Source organism: Heloderma suspectum, chromosome 2 (genome assembly GCF_057233095.1).
Source record: "Heloderma suspectum isolate Gila_16-S chromosome 2, 16-S_ref, whole genome shotgun sequence".
In the NCBI taxonomy this organism is placed as follows: Eukaryota; Metazoa; Chordata; class Lepidosauria; order Squamata; family Helodermatidae; genus Heloderma; species Heloderma suspectum.
The window spans coordinates 370,908,067-370,927,909 of record NC_139459.1 but is presented as its reverse complement, the minus strand read 5'-3'; the positions used below and the strand labels follow the sequence as shown (position 1 = coordinate 370,927,909).

General features: G+C 47.7%; 1 protein-coding gene across 1 annotated transcript in view; it reads left to right on the top strand.

The window, feature by feature from the left end:
* LOC146356065 (uncharacterized) overlaps positions 1-19,843 on the top strand; it is an 87,797-nt gene that overhangs the window by 46,588 nt on the left and 21,366 nt on the right. Inside the window, exons 10-13 of the mRNA XM_084830007.1 lie at positions 5,372-6,357; positions 11,379-11,438; positions 17,999-18,059; positions 18,400-18,503. Coding sequence (XP_084686133.1) covers positions 5,372-6,357; positions 11,379-11,438; positions 17,999-18,059; positions 18,400-18,503 — 1,211 coding nt within the window. The remainder of the gene's footprint in view (positions 1-5,371; positions 6,358-11,378; positions 11,439-17,998; positions 18,060-18,399; positions 18,504-19,843) is intronic.

Here is a 19,843-nt window from a genome sequence, read left to right as displayed (position 1 = left end):
TTTTTAATGTATGTATTATTTTTATATTGTTTTTACATTTGTTTTTATATTGTGTATTATGGAATTTTTATGTAAACTGCTTAAGGGTCTTAGGATATCAAGCTCTATACAGGTAGTTTAAATAAATAAATAAAATTTATATGAGAATTGGGAACGTTGTGATTTGTTGCTTTAGCCATGAATTGTCTTGTAGATGAGCTGACAGACTGTGTTTTGTTTTCCCTATTTCTGGATTGTTTCTCTTCTGCCCATTCTGTCAGCCTTCACTGTTTTTGTTTGAAAGCTGCTTTTGCTGGGCTCCTTTGTTTCAGGGGGCACAGTGACACAATCAAGCCAGGGATGAGTTACAGCTCAGACATTATGACAAGCCATGGTTTAAATAAACCAGACTTCATAAGCCAACAGCAAACCCTGGCTTCTCTTTGTGGTTTGTAGCTAGTTAACAAACCATGTTTTGTTTGCAAGGATGGGTTCAGACACAGTAACAAGCCAGATTTCAACAAAATACACCGTGTTATGCGCAAAATAGGCCCATGTTTCTTTGCTTAAGAGTTGCTACTAAGCTGATGGCTTTTAACCTTTTGTGATTATAAAATGTATTATACGGATTGGTAAGGTGTTTGTGAAATTTATATTTCTTTTACCTTTTTGATTCTTAAACACCCCTAACTTGATAGATGATCCTTTACTCTTACGTATCCCCTGGGCCTATGTGAGGGAGAGAAATTTGACTGCAAACTCTGACAGTTTATTAACATTAGTGAACAGATTTCCTGCCATATGTACTAGGTATAGGAGGAAGCATAGAACTGATCTGGTCTCTAGACCTGCATCTGAATCTTTTAATGCTCCTTCATAAACTAAGGGCAGAATCCAACGGGACACTTACACCCCTGGCGATTCTCTTGCACCCCGCCGATTCCATTGCGCAACTGGAACCCTCTGCTTGCGCCACAAAGATTTAGCGCTTCCCAGACGAAGCCCTGAAACGAGTGGAAATGCTCGTTTCTTGATTGGGACGGGTCAGTAGAACTCCGCCAACTTGCCCTGTTCCACAACCACAGGAACATAGGAAGCTGCCTTCTACTGAGTCAGACCCTGGGTCCGTTTAGCCCAGTATTGTCAGCGCTGACTGGCAGCAGCGTCTCTCCAGGGTTTCAGGCAGGATTCTTTCCTAGCCATACCTGGAGATGCCGGGGATCGAACCCGGGACCTTCTGCATGCAAAGCAGGGGATGTACCACTGAGCTATGGCCCCTGCTGTTTTCGCTTGTTTCCAGTTGCCCCGAAGTGCTAAACCTTCATTCTGCAAGTGGTGGACAGGAATTAGTGGAGCACAAGAGAATCAGCAGAGGCATAAGCGCCCTGTTGGATTCTGCCCACAGAATGCTCGTGCACATAGAAAACTAGCTTCTCAGAGAGAAGGTTGGCCTAGAACTCTTCTTCTCCTTAACATGCTAAGTTTTCGGCCTGCACAGAACATTGTTCGTTTGGAGGAGTGTTTGCAAGCCCCCGCTCCCCGCAGCCTGAAACGGTATAGCCCAAGCACGAGCATCGAAACAGTTCGATGACAACGAGGCCTAACCCTGTATGAAAGATGGTTAAATGTCTGGACCACCTTTTCACCCCTCACAGCTTGTGGAATGGCCTCAGAGCGACGACCCGGATCCTCTCCCTTTTGCGTTGGGGTGGAGGCAGCTGGTATGGAGCCTGCTCAGGTAGGAAGAGGATCCATCGCCGTGCGTGGGCAGCGGGGGGAGATGTGTTGGGGACAGCTGAGGCGGCTTCTTTGTTTCAGAGGGCTCTGCAAGGCCATTTGCTTTCTTGGGGTACTGCTGAAGGAGGATGTGGGCTGTGCCAAATTATCCCTGTGAAGCTTCGGACACTGCACAAAATACTGGGAAAAGGGGAAAGGAACCTGCAGATAAACCCCCGCAAAAAGGGTTACTAGGCCCAACATGTTTTGGATTATGTCAGTGGTGCAATTGCTCCTGTAGAGGTCTGACTGGTTCTGACTGAAACCCGGAGCGGATTCACCGCCCCTCTGACATCGGAGCCATCACCCTCCACTGGTGGAACCTGTGGCCCTCCAGATGTTGTTGGACTTTAACTACCATCAGCCCCAACCAGGCTGGCCAATTAGAAGTGGGTGATTGAAAGTTGTAGTACATGGTTGCAGAAGCTCAGGCTCGGGGGCCAAATCCAGCCTGTCTGGGGCTGTTCAAGGTCCTCCAGATGGCCTGCCCCCACCCCCTTTCCCCGTCATCTGATGGCTTCCCTAGTCCACAAGGCTGACATGCCTCTTCTCAGGCTCAGTGCTGGTGTTTTTGTCCCCGCCCCTTTCAACTATGGCCACACCCACCACTGGAATGCGGCCCCCAAGTGCTTCTCTGAAATGACATCTGGACGGCCGCAAATCCCTCACCCCGGTATTCTGTTCCTCTCTTTGATACAGTTCTCAACCTAGTATAAAACCACTGTTGCAACCTGTTCCATTGAATGTTCTTTTCAGGGGACAGGGGGGCCTTCATCTCCAGGAAAAACACTCAGTAGCTGCATCTCCTTTCAGACTGCGAGTGGACAGGAGAAGATGTTTCCACCTTTCCTTTTATGAAGCATTTCTGAGGAAGGAAATTTCTTCTTTTCAGGGACCAGTGACTTTGGAGGAGGTGTTTGTGTATTTCACCATGGGGGAGTGGGCCCTGTTGGAGCCCGGCCAGAGAGCTCTGTACAGGGAGGTGATGCTGGAGAATTATGAGATGGTGACCTCTCTGGGTAAGGATCCCTTAATTTAGACATACAGGAGGTATGCATTCCTATTGGTGTTCTTTCTCAGGGTACCAGAGGGCATGTCAATGGAGACAGATCAGTATCATTCATCCCGTATTGCAGTTGAGAAGTATTCTGGCTTGTCTAGAGATGTGAAGGCCTGGGGAAAAACAGAAAAAAATGGGAGTAGGGAATGGGAACATTTTCTTTCAAACATCCCCCCCTCCCATTTTTCCCTAGGGAATTTTGGAATCATAGAATAGTAGGGTTGGAAGGGGCCTACAAGGCCATCGAGTCCAACCCTGTGCTTCAAAGCAGGAATCCAATTTAGTGGAAAATTTAGTGTGGGATTTTCCCCCCAATTCTTTCTGCGTTTTTACCCCCAGCCCCGTGCCCAAGCCATCATATTTCTAAGATAGGGCTGGTCAGAAAAGTCGATCTCCAGATGTTTTGGACATCAACTCCCAGCATTGCTGACCACTGGTTGTCCTGGGAGTTGAAGGCCAAAACATCTGGAGATCAACTTTCTGCCCAGCACTGCTCTAGTCTTCAGGACAGGTTGAAGACATTTTGCTGCCTGAGGCAGAGCAGCGAATGGCTTCCCCCTTCCCTGAGTTAAGGTGCACGGTGCCCAAGTTATTTTGACCCCTGAGGGAGAAAATCCCACAAGCACCTCTTCCCCCTCCCTGGAAGCAAAAATTCTATAATAACAAATAACTAGCAATTTGCTGCCCTTTCATAATGCTCAAAATGTCTTGGCTGAGGCTGCCGCCCCACTCTGCCTAACGGTAGGGCCTGCTCAGAACATGAATTTGCGCAGAAACATGCAGACAGCAGGTTCCTCTGAGGGCTAATCATTCTTGCTCACGCTCATGGCAATCCAAGTGAATTGAGATCTATTTGCAACGTTTATATCCTGCTATACATCTAAACAGATTCCGGAGCAGTGAACAATAAAAGATAAAAAGAATAAACCACCATATTAAAAAAAAATGTTTTAAAAAACAGAATGCCAAAAAAAAACCCTGTAAATATATCACTCCACCTCTGACGTTCAGAGGTGAGTTCCATTGATTTTGCAGCCAAAACAGCACCATCTGCTCCCAAGAGGAAAGTCAGCAGGCTTAGGGAAATACAAACAAATCTCTATGGAAAAAAAGACCCTGAGAGGGGAGAAAAGCCCCCAGACAGCCCAATGACTGACCATGCTCAGAGGCCACAGAATACTGATTGACCTGGGGTGGGGGGGATGGAAATGGAGGGAGGGGGGAATGGAATATCTCGGAAAGGGGTATGGCTGGCTGCCCACCTGCCACACTGAAGACGAGTATTTCTCACTGCAACGTTTGTGGCAGGTCCCCCCTAACTGTAGATTGCCAGCAGTTCCAGTCAGGAGACTTTCAAAGGACAAGGCCCTCAAAAGGCGTCAACTGAGGCCTTGGAAAGCCGTTGCCTTCCAAAAGTAGCCAGTGCTGGATTCGATGGACCCTCCGCCTGGCTCAGGATAAGGGAGCTCCTGAGAAGCGTTACTCCCTGCAGCATCTCTGGGAAACCTGAGAAGGGAAACTCCATACAGAAGGGACAGCCAAAAAGTGAGCCAGGAAGGAGCCTATGGGAACTAGTAAAGCACTAGGACTAAGAGACGAATCAGGACGTCCGTGGCTCAAAACTCACCTCTGCTGTGAACTCAGTAGGAGGCCTTAGGCCAGCCCTACCCTTAGGCTTCCTGATTTGAAGGAACAGTGACTCATGCAGGGACTCGGCAAGCTGTCTCCTTTGATGGGAGGGTAATTTCACTGCTTCCCAGGCATTAGGAGTGATTAAGGGCACAATCCTATGCATGTTTAGACAGAAAAAAGTCCTACAGCTCCCAGCATTCCCCAGCCAGCATGGGAGTTGGAGGACTTTTTTTCTGTCTACATGTGCATAGAATTGTGCCCTTCGTCATCCCGTCATACTCCATGCTAAAGAGGGCAGCAGACTGACTCATCTGACCTCAGTGTAGGATGACTGGAAGAATGTGTGGTCATAACAGTGATATGGCAGCCAGCCCCCCTCTGCAATTTGGGTGTTTTGGGTTCGCAAGTTCCTTAAATGAATGAATGTTCTCATGGCACAGACTTTGAGAATGACTCCTTAGAGCTAACAACTGAACTTATTCAGTCTTTTGCCCTTGGCATTTAAGGCAGCCCTGGTTAATATCTGGATCTGCCTTCGCACTTGCTTTTGGACGGTGCATAGAGGGAGAAGCAATGGGGTTTATTTTTATGTTGTTTTGCACACACTGGCATCCTCTCCAACAATTAATCCAGCTTATTCCTTGATTAGACATTTAATTTCTTCCTTTCCATCTTATCAGGTTTCTCCTTTTATTCCAGCAGATGCTGTATGGCAGAGCGAGAACGAGCGGGAAGCATTGGCAACTTCGTTGGAAAGTGCCGCAGATCAGGACTTGGGGAGGCGAGATGTAGCAAAGAGGCAGGAGGGGAAACGAACACAGAAGCAAGAGCAGAAGTCCAGTGCTTATCTGAGTGGTGAAACCCAAATCCAACACAAAACAAGCAAAGAAAAGAAACGGATAAACTGTACCGAGTGTGGGAAAGGCTTTAGCTACCAATCAGCATTCAATATGCATCAGAGAACACACACGGGAGAGAAACCATATAAGTGCTTACAATGTGGAAAGAGCTTCAGCCGGGTTGACCACCTTGCTTCACATCAAAGAATCCACACTCGGGAGAAACCGTACGCCTGCTCAAACTGTGGGAAAAGGTTCAGCCACAGCGCAAGTCTGACTTCCCATCAGAGAATCCACACAGGGGAGAAACCTTACAAGTGCTTAGAGTGCGGAAAGAGCTTCAGTCGATGCGACTCCCTCACTTCCCATCAGAGAATCCACGCGGGGGAGAAACCGTATCGGTGCTCAGAGTGTGGAAAGAATTTCCGCCACAGTGCAAGTCTCGCTTGTCATCAGACAAACCACACGGGGGCGAAGCCATATAAATGCACAAAGTGTGGAAAGAGCTTCAGCTGGGATAAGTCCCTTACCGCGCACCAAAGGATTCACACCGGGGAGAAACCGTATACCTGCTCGGAGTGTGGAAAGAGCTTTCGGTGGAGCAGGCTCCTTAGCGTGCATCAGAGAATTCACAAAGCGGGGACACCGTACCCATGCTCAGACCTCGGGGAAAGGTTCTGCCACAATGCAAACCTTACTTCCCAGCTGATAATCCAAGTGTTGGAAAAGCTGCACAAATGCTCCATATGTGGAAAGAGCTTCGGCCAGAGCGACTCCCTGACTTCGCATCAAACAGTACACATGGAGGAGAACTTGTACAGCTGCTCAGACTGTGGCAAGAGCTTGTCGCGTAAATCCTGCCTTATTAACCATCAGAGAATCCACGCCAGGGAGAAACCATATCAACGCTTCGAATGCGGGAAGAGTTTCCATGTGAGCTCAAAGCTGACTTCCCATCAAACAGTCCACACCGAGGAGAAGCCCTATAAATGTTTGGCGTGTGGGAAGAGCTTCAGTCGGCGAGATCATCTTAGTAGGCATCAGAGTATCCACTCAAGGGGGGGCGTGCATCACTAGATGTGCTCCTGCTGCCAGGAAACCATCGCTTTTGCAGCTCATCTCTCAGTATCTCTCTGTGAATACCCAGCAGAGGGAGTCTTTATAAATTAGGGATGAAGAACCTCAGGCCTTTGGCCAAATCTGGCCCTCCTGAGGTCCCAGTCCAACCTTTTGGGGTTTCATAAGAACCTAAGGACATGAGCGCAACAGCACTCTCCCTCCTATGTTCCCCAGCAACTGGTGTACGTAGGCTCACTGCCTCTTTTACTGGAGGAAGCACATAGCCATCAGGACTAGTAGCCATTGATAGCCTTCTCCTCCAGGAATTTATCTAACCCTTTTTTCAAGCCATCCAAATTGGTATCCATCACTACATCTTGTGGAAGTGAATAACATAGTTTGACTCTGCGCTGTGTGGCAAAGTCCTTTTCTCTATCCTGAACCTCCCACCAGTCAGCTTCATGGTTCTAGTATTTTGAGGGAGAAAATGTCTCCTTACCCACTTTCTCCACACCATGCATAATTTTGTAGACCTCTATCCTGTCTCCCCTTACCCTCCTTTTCTCCAAGCTAAACAATCCCAGCTGTTGTAACCTTCTCTCATAGGGGAGATGCTCCAGCCCCCTGATCATTTTAGTTGCCCTTTCCTGCATTTTTTCCAAGTCTACAATATCCTTTTTAGGTTCAGTGACCACAACTGTACACAGTATTCCAAGTCTGGTCACACCATAGGGCAGGATGATCTTGGCAGTTTGATTCTCAATTCATTTCCTAATTATGACTAACATGGAGTTTGCCTTTTGCCACGCCCCCTCTCCCCCAACCACTGACTATTGATGGTTTCCTGGTTTTTGCATGTTTTTCCCCTGTTCTGAAAGGTTGAAATGCCTCTCCTAAGGCTTTTTACTGGCAGTAAGACCTTTAAGCTAAACTATGCTGGTATGTTTTGTATTTCGGCCCCACCTGCAGCCAGAATGCGGCCCCCAGGAGCTTCTCCGAAATGGCATTTGGCTCTTGGGATGAAAAAGGTTCAGCATGCCTGTTATACATGTTTGAACTATTGGGTAGTAGAAATCATTCCTACTCATTCATGAAAGGACTCTCAAAGGGCATGAGCAGAGCTGTATATGTGCTCCGTGCAAGAGAACAATTGGATGGGACCCCTGCCCAACCCAACAATTGGATGAGACCACTGCCCATCAGATGAAGCATCAGATGAGGTTGAGCTACAGATCTGGATATGAGGAACAGGGCCTTGTCAGTAGTGGCCCCACAGCTTTGCCTGATTATTAACAAAACTGTACAGCTTCAGATGGCAGACAAAAAACCCCCCACTTTTTTAATTTAAAAAAATGTTTGTGGTATTCTCTTCTGCTTTTCAAAGAATTTTAGTAGCTGTTCTTTAAATTTTTAGCTGTGCTTTAACCTTCCCCCCACCCCACCTTGATTTAGTTTAGCTTTTATGGATTTAGGAAGAAGAGCATGGTAATCCATTCACTTGGTTGAGCTCCTTTCTTGATATCTAAACCAGCCTTGTAAATAAGGCCACAAAAGTGACTAGTCTGCAGATTTTTTTTACTAGCTAAGAGTCTAGTATCCTGCATTTCCATGCTAAGAGTCTAGCGTTCTGCAACAAGGAGGAGAATGCAGGTTTCTTAGCAGGCAAGTAAAAACAAGAAGAAAAAAGAAAATTTCTTCTGTCAAGCAGGCTGGTGGAGGACAGGCAGTGCTGTATGATGGGCCTTCCTTCCCCCTGGCCAGCATGGAGGCCAAGTGGTCTGGTGGAGGAAGGACAGATAGATCTGTCCTCCCCGATTCCACTTACTTGCCTGCCTGGAATATCTGTTGCCTGTGGCTACAAGGCAAATTGGGAGCCAGTGTGGTGTAGTGGTTAGAGTATTGGACCGAGACTTGGGAGATCCAGGTTCTAGTCCCCACTTGGCCACGAAGCTCACTAGGTGACTTTGGGCCAATCACTGACTCTCAGCCTAACCTACCTCACAGGGTTGTTGTGAGGATAAAATGGAGAGGAAGAGGATCCCATCTGCCTGGGGCTCCTTGGATTAAAGCCAGGATATAAACGGAACAAATGAATAAATACATGCAAGGCTGACTGGAACATTATAGCAGCCCGGCCCAGTGCACCCAAAACGTGTTGGACTACAACTCCCAGCATCCCCCCAGCCAGGTGTGAGAGCTGTAGTCCAGCACATGTGGAGGGCATCAGGTTGTGGAAGGCTGCATTATAGCACCTAAACTCAGTAACCGTAATCTAGTCAAATGAGAATTGTACAAAATGTTAAACAATACGCCAGGGCTTCCGTCGAAACGCCAAGCTTCTGAGCCTTCGAAACATCCCCACACATAAGAAAGCTGTGATTATAATAAAAATGGTCGTCATCATGTTTGGAGGATGGTCTGGCTGTCCCTGATGTGGTCACCCTGTCTCTGGACTGCACCAGGTTGGATTTTGGGCTGGGCGGGCGGGGCTTCACATCTATGAAAATAGTCCTGTAATCAGTGGAGGCTGGTGGCTCCGATGTCAGTGGGGCAGTGAATCTGCTCCGGGTTTCAGTCAGAACCAGCCAGACTTCTAAAGGAGAGCACTTTGGATCACTCCTTCAGAGTCCTGACTGTCCCGCCCCACTGACCTCGGAGCTACCAGCCTCCACTGCCTGTAATCCATCGTGTTCCTCCGTCGGCAGCCTAAAGTCAGGCAGTCAAGACGCAGCCCAGTGTTCACAATTAAAGGTCTCTGGTGGATCTTCCGTGGCCTAAGATGTCAGAGCGCCGCTGACAGGAGAGAAAATACTGGCTTAGATGGACCCGTGGAGACAGCTTTGTATCTTCAGCCAGCGATGCATAGTGGTTAGAGTGTTGGCCTAGGACTGGGGAGGCCCAGGTTCAAACCCCCACTCGGCCATGAAGTTGACTGAGTTACCTTTTGTCCCGCTGCTCTCTCTAAGTCTACCTCACAGGGTTGTGAGGATAAAATAGGTGGGAAGGGATGCCCTACTGGGTAACAATCCTGGGATCCCGATCTGGCACTCCGGCATTTCCCAGATAGCCAGGCCCTTTCCCCCGACCACTGGTCATGCAGTGGTTTTCTGGCTTTTGTGTGGTCTGCAATCCCCCCCCCCCATTCTAAGAGGTTGAAATGCCTCTACTGGGGCTGAGTTACCCGCAGGAAAAGCTATCAGCTAAACTATGCTGGTGGTTTTGGTCACGCCTCCTTCGCCTTCGGCCCCACCCACCCCCAGAATGCTTCTCCAATATGGAGTTCAGCCTTTGGGCTGAAAGAGGTCCAGCATTCCTGAGGCATAGTCCCTTGAGGTCCTTGGATTAAAGGCAGGGCAGAACTGGAATGAATAAATCGAAGTATGATAGCTGCCTCCTTTCAAATCTGTCTCAAATCAATCCCTGCGCCAGCCTCGCTATATATCAGAGCGGAAGGAGAGCCCTGCTGGACCAGACCAAGGGTCCATCCAGCCCAGCATTCTGCTCACACAGTGGCCAACCAGCTGCCCACGGGAAGCCCGCAAGCAGGACAGGAGTGCAACAGCACTTTCCCTGCTTTGGATACCACTGCTCTAATCTTCCTATTAATTCCCTTGTTTCCTCAATCAACTTAATTTATATTAGTTATCCCTAAGCTGGCCAACTTCTTCCTGGGCTGGAGTGCTTCAAACAGCAGGTGTGGGATCACTGCATGTGATCCCCCTTGATGTCCTCCTCTTGCCCACAGTTGCTAGACTCTGTAATACGATGTCCATGAAGTTGGAAAAAGACCATTTCAGTACCTTTTTCTTTATCCCCCGATACTGGAGCCTTGAGGACTAGTAGCTATTCCTTTTTTAAGAGCAGAAGAAGAGCACTGCTGGATCAGACCAAAGGTCCATCCAGTCCAGCATTCTGCTCACACAGTGGCCAACCAGCTACCCACGGGAAGCCCACAAGCAGGACAGGAGTGCAGCATCCCCCCCCCGCCCATGTTCCCCAGCAAGTGGGGTACAAAGACACACTGCCCCTGATACTGGAGGTAGCATATAGCCATGGGGACTAGTAGCTATTCCTTTTTTATACGCTCAGCTTATGATAAGGAGCGCTCCTGGTCAGGGTTCCAATTAGCCAGTCGTGCCCTCCTGGGTTTCATGGGTGACCAGGAGTGTGTTTGCACAGCTGAGGCTATTGCACCAACTGTGCAATACTGTTCTCTAGGAACTGTTCTCTAGGAACAGGCACAGACAGAACTGTGCCTGTTCCTAGAGATGTCTGATGTGGCCACTGTCACACAGGCCTTAGTTATATCCTGTTTGGACTACTCTAATACACTCTGCATGGGGCTGCCCTTGGAAACTGTTCAGAAACTTCAGCTTGTCCAGAATGCTGCGGGCAGACCGTTGACTGGGGCTGGTTACCGGGAGCACATGACTCCCTTGTTAAAACAGCTTCCCTGGCTACTGGTCTGCCTCTGGGTGGAATTCAAAGTGCTAGTTATGACCTATGAAGCCTTATATGACTTGGGACCAGGCTACCTGAAAGACAGCCTTCTCCCATATGAGCCTGCCTGGGTCTTAGATCTTTGGGAGAGATCCTTCTTCTGACAGCACTGCCTTTGGAGGCATGTTTGGTAGTGACATAAGAGAGGGCCTTTTCGGTGGCTGCCCCCATGCTGTGGAACTCCCTGCCAAAGGAGACAAGATTTGCTCCCTCTTTGCTGTCTTTCCACTCGCAGGGAAAGACCGCTTTATTCAAGCAGGGCTTTGGCACGTGAGCAGGCCTGCTGGGCTGGGTGCTGTTTTTATTCTGTTGTTGTGTTTGTATCGTATTTTAATGCACTATTTTATTATGGCTTTAATCAAGTTTCATTTATGATTGTAAGCCACCTTGAGTGCCATTTTTCTTGGTAGAAAGGTGGGGGTACAAATCAAATCAATCCAGCAATAAATCAATCCAGCAATAAAAGCTTCAGGGTTTCCCTGTGCATGCCAAAACCTCCCTCGTGTTTCTCAGGGGCCCTGTTTTGACTCCAGTTTTCTCGGCACTCGCCATCACCGTTTGCTGTTAGAGGAAGTGATGCTTCCTCCATGGCAGTGAGGGCTAGGAGATGCAAGCTTCACTGAGCCCTGACTGCTGGTGGCTGTAAGCTACTAGGCACGTCCCACCTCCTTGGGCAGGGTCCAGAGACAAAACCACTTTGACGTTTTGAATGCAGCCTGCAAAGAAGATGGATGTTGAAGTTTTGCAGCCTTCCTTTAGTGTTAGTGGTGGGAAACGAATGCACGCTGTATTGTTTTTGAAAACCGATATGGCTGTACAAAGTTGGGCTGTCTGGCAGCTTGCCAGCTGTTAAACACTCTACTTGGATATTTCTTGTTTCTGAATAACCCATGGAGAACACACTCAGATGTATGCGCCAAATACGAACATGCATATATTGGACAGTTATGAGCAACCTATTTGTTTACAATAAAACACCGCTTATACCAGGACATCTCAACGGAGTACAGTATTTGACACCGGAGGTCTCTCTTAGCCATCACTCATGTTGACATAATAAAACAAAATGTCTCATAAAAGTCACCCATGTTTGTGTTTTAACTGCTCGAGCATGTTTAATTACATTTTTTAATGATGATAATAATGAAGGCATCCATCTTCTTTGTTGCCAACTTCCTACAGATAGTTTAGAGACTGACTTCCAATTTTATGCAATTTCTAAATGTGCTGCAATGTAAAAATGGCTAATAATCACATGGATATTTCTATGTGAACTGGGGGTGGGGGAGGGGCACCAGAAGTCTTCTGTACAGGAAAGCTGACGCTCTGATGCAAGGGTGAGGAACTTGTGGGCTGCAACTCCCACGATTCCGCATCCACTGGTGATGTTGATGGCATTTGCAGCCCCAATGCAGGGCTTTGAATGTTAACACCAGCACTTTGAATCTGGCCCAGACTGGGACTGGCAGCCAGTGCAGATGGAAAAGTACTGGCATAATATGACCACGTTGGCCATTTATAGACATGGATGGTGGATCGCTTTGCCCGCCCAGCCTCAGTAAGCACTTCCAAGGGCTCCTTCACACTGGGCTTTTACCCTGCTATGGAGATTGCTTACTCACAGAAGTTTGCAGGTCCTGTACATGACGCGGCCCTTCTCCAGGGAACCTCCTGCTCTTTGTGAGATCTATTGCCTTGTTTTCCATGACGAGGAAAGTCCAGCATTTTCCCTCCTCCGACCATGGAGTCGATATAAATGAGGGTGTACTTTTAAAGTTGCTTTTCTTGCAAATAAAAAACAGCACCATCTAGTGGCTTTGTATGAAACACATAGAAGTTTAGGTTTTTTTTAAAGCCATGTGGAAAAGATCCAATCTAATCCCACAAAGATACCAAAAGCAGAAGCCCCAGTAAGTTCCAGGGTTTTTAGCCTTGGGTGATGAAGCCCCAATAATGACGGAGACTCTGATGCTGTAAAAGCGGCCGGGCCAAACCTAGGTACTAACCAATGCTGCAGCTCCAAGTACGGCTATCCAGAAGTCGGTGGCAAGTCATATTTGGCCCGCAGGATAGAAAACGACAAGAACTCAATGAAGCTCAATGAAGACACCAACCCAGCGTGCAGCCTTTTTATGTTCTTAACTCATCATCGGCACCCACCAGTTGATCCAAAGTAAAAGTCTAGCTTTCTAGACTTTTAGCTCTGCTGTTTTAAATCTGTATTTTAAATTCCTGCACTGCTGCTAGGTTTTATTGTGGTTGCATCGTTATATTGTGGTTTTAATGTTCTATATATTTTACATTGTTTTATTGTGTGCCATTTAGTTTTAGTTTTTGTGAACTTTTTGTGAATAGAGCTTCGGCTATTGGGCGGTATAGAAATGAAATAAATAAATAAAATCAATCAATAAAAATAAGAGTCGCCTATCTGTCCACGTCCAGTTCATGGATCACTGCCTTGTTGTGGCAAAGGGGCTTGCGTAACTCAGTGAAGCCATAACCTATGCCGTGCAGGGCCACCCAAGACGGACAGGTCATGGCAGACAGTTCTGACAAAATGTGGTCCACTGGAGAAGGAAATGGCAACCCACTCCAGTATTCTTGCCAAGAAAACCCCATGGAATGTATCACAAGGCTAAAAGAGATGACGTCGGAAGATGAGCCCCTCAGGTCGGAAGGTGCCCAATATACTCCTGGGGAAGAGCAGAGGGTATTTCCAAGTAGCGCCAGAAAGAGTGAAGTGGCTGGGCCAAAGCCGAAAGGACACTCAGCTGTGGATGTGTCTGGTGGTGAAAAGAAAATCCAATGCTGTAAAGAACAATATTGTTTAGGAACCTGGAATGTCAGATCATAGAATCATAGAATAGTAGGGTTGGAAGGGGCCTACAAGGCCATCGAGTCCAACCCCCTGCTCAATGCAGGAATCCAAGTCAGAGCATCCCTGACAAATGGCTGTCCAGCCTCGTCTTGAAGGCCTCCAGTGTGGGAGAGCCCACCACCTCCCCAGGTAATTGGTTCCATTGCCGTATTGCTCTGACACTCAGGAAGTTTTTCCTGATGTTCAGTCGGAATCTGGCTTCCTGTAACTTGAGCCCATTATTCCGTGTCCTGCACTCTGGGATGATCAAGAAGAGATCCTGGCCTTCTTCTCTGTGACAACCTTTCAAGTACTTGAAGAGCGCTATCATATCTCCCCTCAGTCTTCTCTTCTCAAGGCTAAACATGCCCAGTTCTTTCAGTCTCTCTTCATAGGGCTTTGTTTCCAGTCCCCTGATCATCTTTGTTGCCCTCCTTTGAACCCTCTCCAGCTTGTCTGCATCCTTCTTAAAGTGTGGTGCCCAGAACTGGACACAGTACTCCAGATGAGGCCTAACCAGTGCTGAGTAGAGGGGAACTAGTACTTCCCGGGATTTGGAAGCGATGCTTCTATGAATGCAGCCCAAAATAGCATTTGCCTTTTTTGCAGCCACATCACATTGTTGGCTCATATTCAGCTTGTGATCGACGACAATTCCAAGATCCTTCTCGCTCGTAGTGTGGTTGAGCCACGTATCCCCCATCTTGTAACTGTGCATTTGGTTTCTTTTTCCTAGGTGCAGAACTTGGCATTTGTCCCTATTAAATGCCATTCTGTTGTTTTCTGCCCAGCACTCCAGTCTATCCAGATCACTTTGAATTTTGTTTCTGTCTTCCAAAGTATTAGCTATCCCTCCCAATTTTGTGTCATCTGCAAATTTGATCAGCATTCCCTGCACCTCCTCCTCCAAGTCATTAATAAAAATATTGAAGAGCACTGGGCCCAGGACTGAGCCCTGCGGTACCCCACTCGTTACCTCTCCCCAGCTTGAGAAGGTCCCATTGAGAAGCACTCTTTGAGTCCGATTCTGTAGCCAACTGTGGATCCACATGATCGTTGTTTCATCTAGCCCACTTCGAGCTAGTTTGCTCATCAGGATATCATGGGGCACTTTGTCGAAAGCTTTGCTGAAGTCGAGGTATATGATGTCTACAGCATTCCCATGGTCTACAAGGGAGGTGACTTGATCAAAAAATGAGATCAGATTTGTCTGGCAGGACTTGTTTTTGACAAATCCATGTTGGCTTCGAGTAATCACGGCATTGTTGTCAAGGTGCTTCCAGATGGATTGCTTTATGATCTGCTCCAGAATTTTCCCAGATCAATGAATCAAGGTAAGCTGGAGGTGGTCAAACATGAGTTGCCAAGATTGAACATCGACATCTTGGGAATCAGCGAACTAAAATGGACAGGCATGGGCAAATTTAATTCAGGTGACCAGCATATCTACTATTGTGGGCAAGAATCCCTTAGAAGAAATGGAGTAGCACTCATAGTCAACAAAAGGGTGGGAAAAGCAGTATTGGAGTACAATCTCAAAAACGATAGAATGATCTCAGTACGAATCCAAGGGAAACCATTCAACATCACAGTAATTCAAGTCTATGCCCCAACCACTGAGGCCGAAGATCGGTTGATCGGTTCTATGAAGACCTACAACACCTTCTAGAACTAACACCAAAAAAAGATGTCCTCTTCAAGGAAGTCAAGAAATCACCGGGATAACAGGCAAGCATGGCCTTGGTGTACAAAAGGAAGCAGGACAAAGGCTAATAGAGTTTTGCCAAGAGAACATGCTGATCATAGCAAACACTCTTTTCCAACAGCACAAGAGGCGACTCTACACATGGACATCACCAGATGGTCAATATTGAAATCAGATTGATTATGTACTTTGCAGCCAAAGATGGAGAAGCTCTATATAGTCAGTAAAAACAAGACCTGGAGCTGACTGTGGCTCAGATCATGAGCTTCTTATTGCAAAATTTCGGCTGAAATTGAAGAACGTAGGGAAAACCACTAAACCATTCAGGTATGACCTAAATCATATCCCTTATGAACATACAGTGGAGGTGAGGAATAGATTTAAGGGATTAGACCTGATAGACAGAGTGCCTGAGGAACTATGGACGGAGGTCCGTAACATTGTTCAGGAGGCAGCAACGAAATCCATCCCAAAGAAAAAGAAATGCAAGAAAGCCAAGGGGCTGTCTGATGAGGCTTTACAAGTCGCTGAGGAAAGAAGGGAAGCGAAAAGCAAGGGAGAAAGGGGAAGATATACCCAACTGAGTGCAGAGTTCCAGAGAATAGCAAGGAGAGACAAGAAGGCCTTCTTAAATGAACAATGCAAAGAAATCGAGGAAAACAACAGAATGGGAAAGACTAGAGATCTCTTCAAGAAAATCGGAGATCTCAAGGGAACGTTTTGTGCAAAGACAGGCATGATAAAGGACAAAGAAGGCAGGGACCTAACAGAAGCAGCTGAGATTAAGAAGAGGTGGCAAGAATACACAGAAGAACTATACAGGAAAGATCTGAATGTCCCTGATAGCCATGAGAGTGCGGTCACTGAACTTGAGCCGGACATCCTAGAGAGTGAAGTCAAGTGGGCCTTAGGAAGCATTACTAACAACAAAGCTAGTGGAGATGACAGTATTCCAGCTGAGCTATTTAAAATCCTAAAAGATGATGCTGTTAAAGTGCTGCATTCAATATGCCAACAAATCTGGAACACTCAACAATGGCTGCAAGACTGGAAAAGGTCAGTTTACATTCCAATTCCAAAGAAGGGCAACGCCAAAGAGCGTTCAAACTACCGCACAATTGCGCTCATTTCACATGCCACCAAGGTGATGCTCAAAATCCTACAAGCTAGGCTTCAGCAGTATGCGAACCGAGAACTACCGGAAGTACAAGCTGGGTTTCGAAGAGGCAGAGGAACTAGAGATCAAATTGCCAACATTCGCTGCATCATGGAGAAAGCAAGAGAATTCCAGAAAAACGTCTATTTCTGCTTCATTGACTACGCTAAAGCCTTTGATTGTATGGATCACAACAAACTGTGGCAAATTCTGAAAGAGATGGGAGTACCAGACCACCTTACCTGTCTCCTGAGAAACCTGTACGAGGGTCAAGAAGCAACTTGAGAGCTGGACTATAAGGAAGGCTGAGCACCAAAGAATTGATGCTTTCGAACTGTGGTGCTGGAGAAGACCCTTACGAGTCCCCTGGACTGCAAGGAGGTCAAATCAGTTGATTTCCTAAAGGAAATCAACCCTGACTGCTCATCGGAAGGACAGATACTGAAGCTGAAGCTCAAATATTTTGGCCACGTAATGCGAAGAGAAAACTCCCTGGAAAAGACCCTGATGCTGGGAAAGACTGAAGGCAAAAGGAGAAGGGGACGGCAGAGGATGAGATGGCTAGATAGCATTACCAATGCAATGAATATGAACTTGAGCACGCTCCGGGAGAGAGCGCAGGACAGGAAGGCCTGGCGTGCTATGGTCCATGCGGTCACGAAGAGTCGGACACGACTGAACAACAACAACAAATCTGTCCACATCCGCCACAAAAAGATTTTCTTACCAATGTTTAGATCTGCTTTTTTGTATTCTGCTGAAGCCATTCATTTATTCAGTTTATTAGATGCCTTTCTCTAAAGATGACTCAAAAGTGTCCAGTGTTTTTGATACTGGCTGGGTAGTGGCTCTCCAGGGTTTTAGGCAGGGAGTCCGCATGCAGCCCTGCCTGGAGATACCTATTATAGGTATCTTTGTGGGTGACCACCTCTCTGAGGAACATAGGAAGCTGCCTTCTCCTGAGTCAGACACTTGGTCCAGCTAGCCCAGAATTGTCGAGACTGGCTGGCAGCAACAGCCCTCCAGGCTTTCAGGCAGGATTCTTTCCTAGCCCTACCTGGAGACGCCGGGGATTGAAGCTGCATGCAAAGCAGGTGCTCTGCCACTGAGCTAGTGTCCCTCACCTAAAGGTAAAGTAAGATTCCAGTCCTCATGCTTCTGAGTAAAGGGCTAAATTAAAGATGACCATAGGAAGCTGCCCTTACAATGAGACAGACTCTTGGCCCATCTATCTCAGGATGGTTGACACTGACCGGCAGCTGCTTTCCAGGGTTTCAAGCAGGAATTTTTCCAGCCCTGCCTGTGGAGGCCGGGGATCAGACCTCGCACCTTCTGCATGCACAGCGTGCGCGCTGCCACTGAGCCCCGAACTGAGGCTTACTTCTGAGTAAAGCATGCCTAAGTGTGCATCGCCTGCGCCCCGTTCCTTCGGCAGTCACCAGCCGAGGGCACCTGCGCAGGGCGCTGGAAACTGAGCCTGCCCTCGGGCCCCCGCGGTAAGAGGAGGGATTGGTCGCGCTGCCCTTCCTTGGCCCCTCCAAGGGGTTAAGTGAAGCAGCGAGTTCGGTTCCTAGAGGGGCAGGAAATGGGGGGATGGAGGAGCAAGTGGGGCTGTACCTTTTCCTGCCCCCCCCCCGCCCCTTCAGCCTGGGAAGCTGGAGCTGGCCTGGGCCCCCGCTGGCTGGCTTTGCAAGGGGGCTGAAGTTCGGTGCATGGCAGGAGCAGCCAGTACAAGGTGCAAACTTTGGGCCGGGGGGGGGGGGAGAAATAGCTGTCTTGGGATGGAGTGGGGGGAAAGGGGGACCTCTGGGTCCTCCCCCTTTATCATAATCCCAGGATTTAAGAGCATAAGGGGAGCCCGGCTGGATCAAATCAAAGATCCGCCTCTAGCCCAGCACCCAGTTTCCAAGGACGGACAGCCAGGGCAACGAGGAGCGACCGCAAGCAAGTACAGGGCTGGCTTGCCAAGCAGGAAACAGAATTCATTCATTTATTTATTTATTTATTTGCAATAGCCATATACCGCTTCACATCAAAAGATTTCGGAGCGGTGAACAGCAAAGGTAAAGAATAAAACACCGTGTTAAAACAATGAAAACATTTAACAAAGAAACAAGTTCTGATAGACTGGGTGTCGCTCAACGGCAGTGAGAGAGCAGTGCAGCCTGGCGCTCTCCAGATGTGTTGGACTGCAACGCCCAGCGTTCCCAACGATGGCCATGCTGGCTGGGGATGATGGGAGTTGCAGTCCCAACACATCGGGAGGACGTCAAGTTGGGGAAGACTGGGCTAGAGTGGGGTGAGAACTCCGGAGATCCAGGTTCAAATTTCCACTCGGCTGTGAAGCTCACTGGGTGGCTTAGGTCTGGTCTAGTCTCTCTCTCTCTCTCTCTCAGCTTAATCTACCGTACAGGGTTGTTGGGGGGATAAAATGGTGCTGAGGTGGTGGTGGGAGAGCAGAACTCTGCTTTTAGATTTGTACAACTTCCCAAAGGAGGGAAGAACAACCATAAAATGAGATATCTTGTTGAAAAAGGCAAAAGACAGGCATTATTTTGTAATGTTTGCTGTATTTTGAATGAATTGTTGTAAACTCCTCAGAGAGCTATGGGGTAGTATAGAAATGAAATAAATAATGATGACAACAACAACAACAAAACATGGTGTGTTTGAGCAGCCTCCCTCTGGCACCCTCCAGCTGTGCTGAACTATAGCTCCCATCATCCCCAGCCCATATGGCCAATACTAAGGGACTGTGGGAGTTGTAGTCCAAAACATCTGGAGGACACCAGGTTCCCTACTGCTGGGTTAGAGTTTCAGATTAAGACTGGAGTGATCCAGGGGTTTGAATCCAGAGTCCTGAAGCTCACTGGGTGATGCTGGGGTCAATCACTGTCTCTCAGCCCCATTTACCCTGCAGGGTTGTTGTGAGAATAAAATGGAGGGAGAACCACATGAGCTCTGCCTCTGTGGAGGAGGAGAAGATAACTGGGAGGCACCGGGGAGAACCGATTTTCCTGTTGCCAGACGTTTTAGCTAGACATTGGGTAAATGGGTATCTTTTTTATGACTGCATTTTGATGGATGATGTAGGAGTCTTCAGTTTTTTTGTTTCCCTTGGGTTCTTCATCACCTCTCATCAGGAGTTCTGTGAAACATGAAAGTCTGTCTATGCACCAACATCTGTTTGTTTCCAGTAATTCCTTATAACTTGGGCTAACATTTTGCCGGAGCCATCAAAAATAATGGTTCCTTCTATTTCTGATGCTCCGTTGGTGAG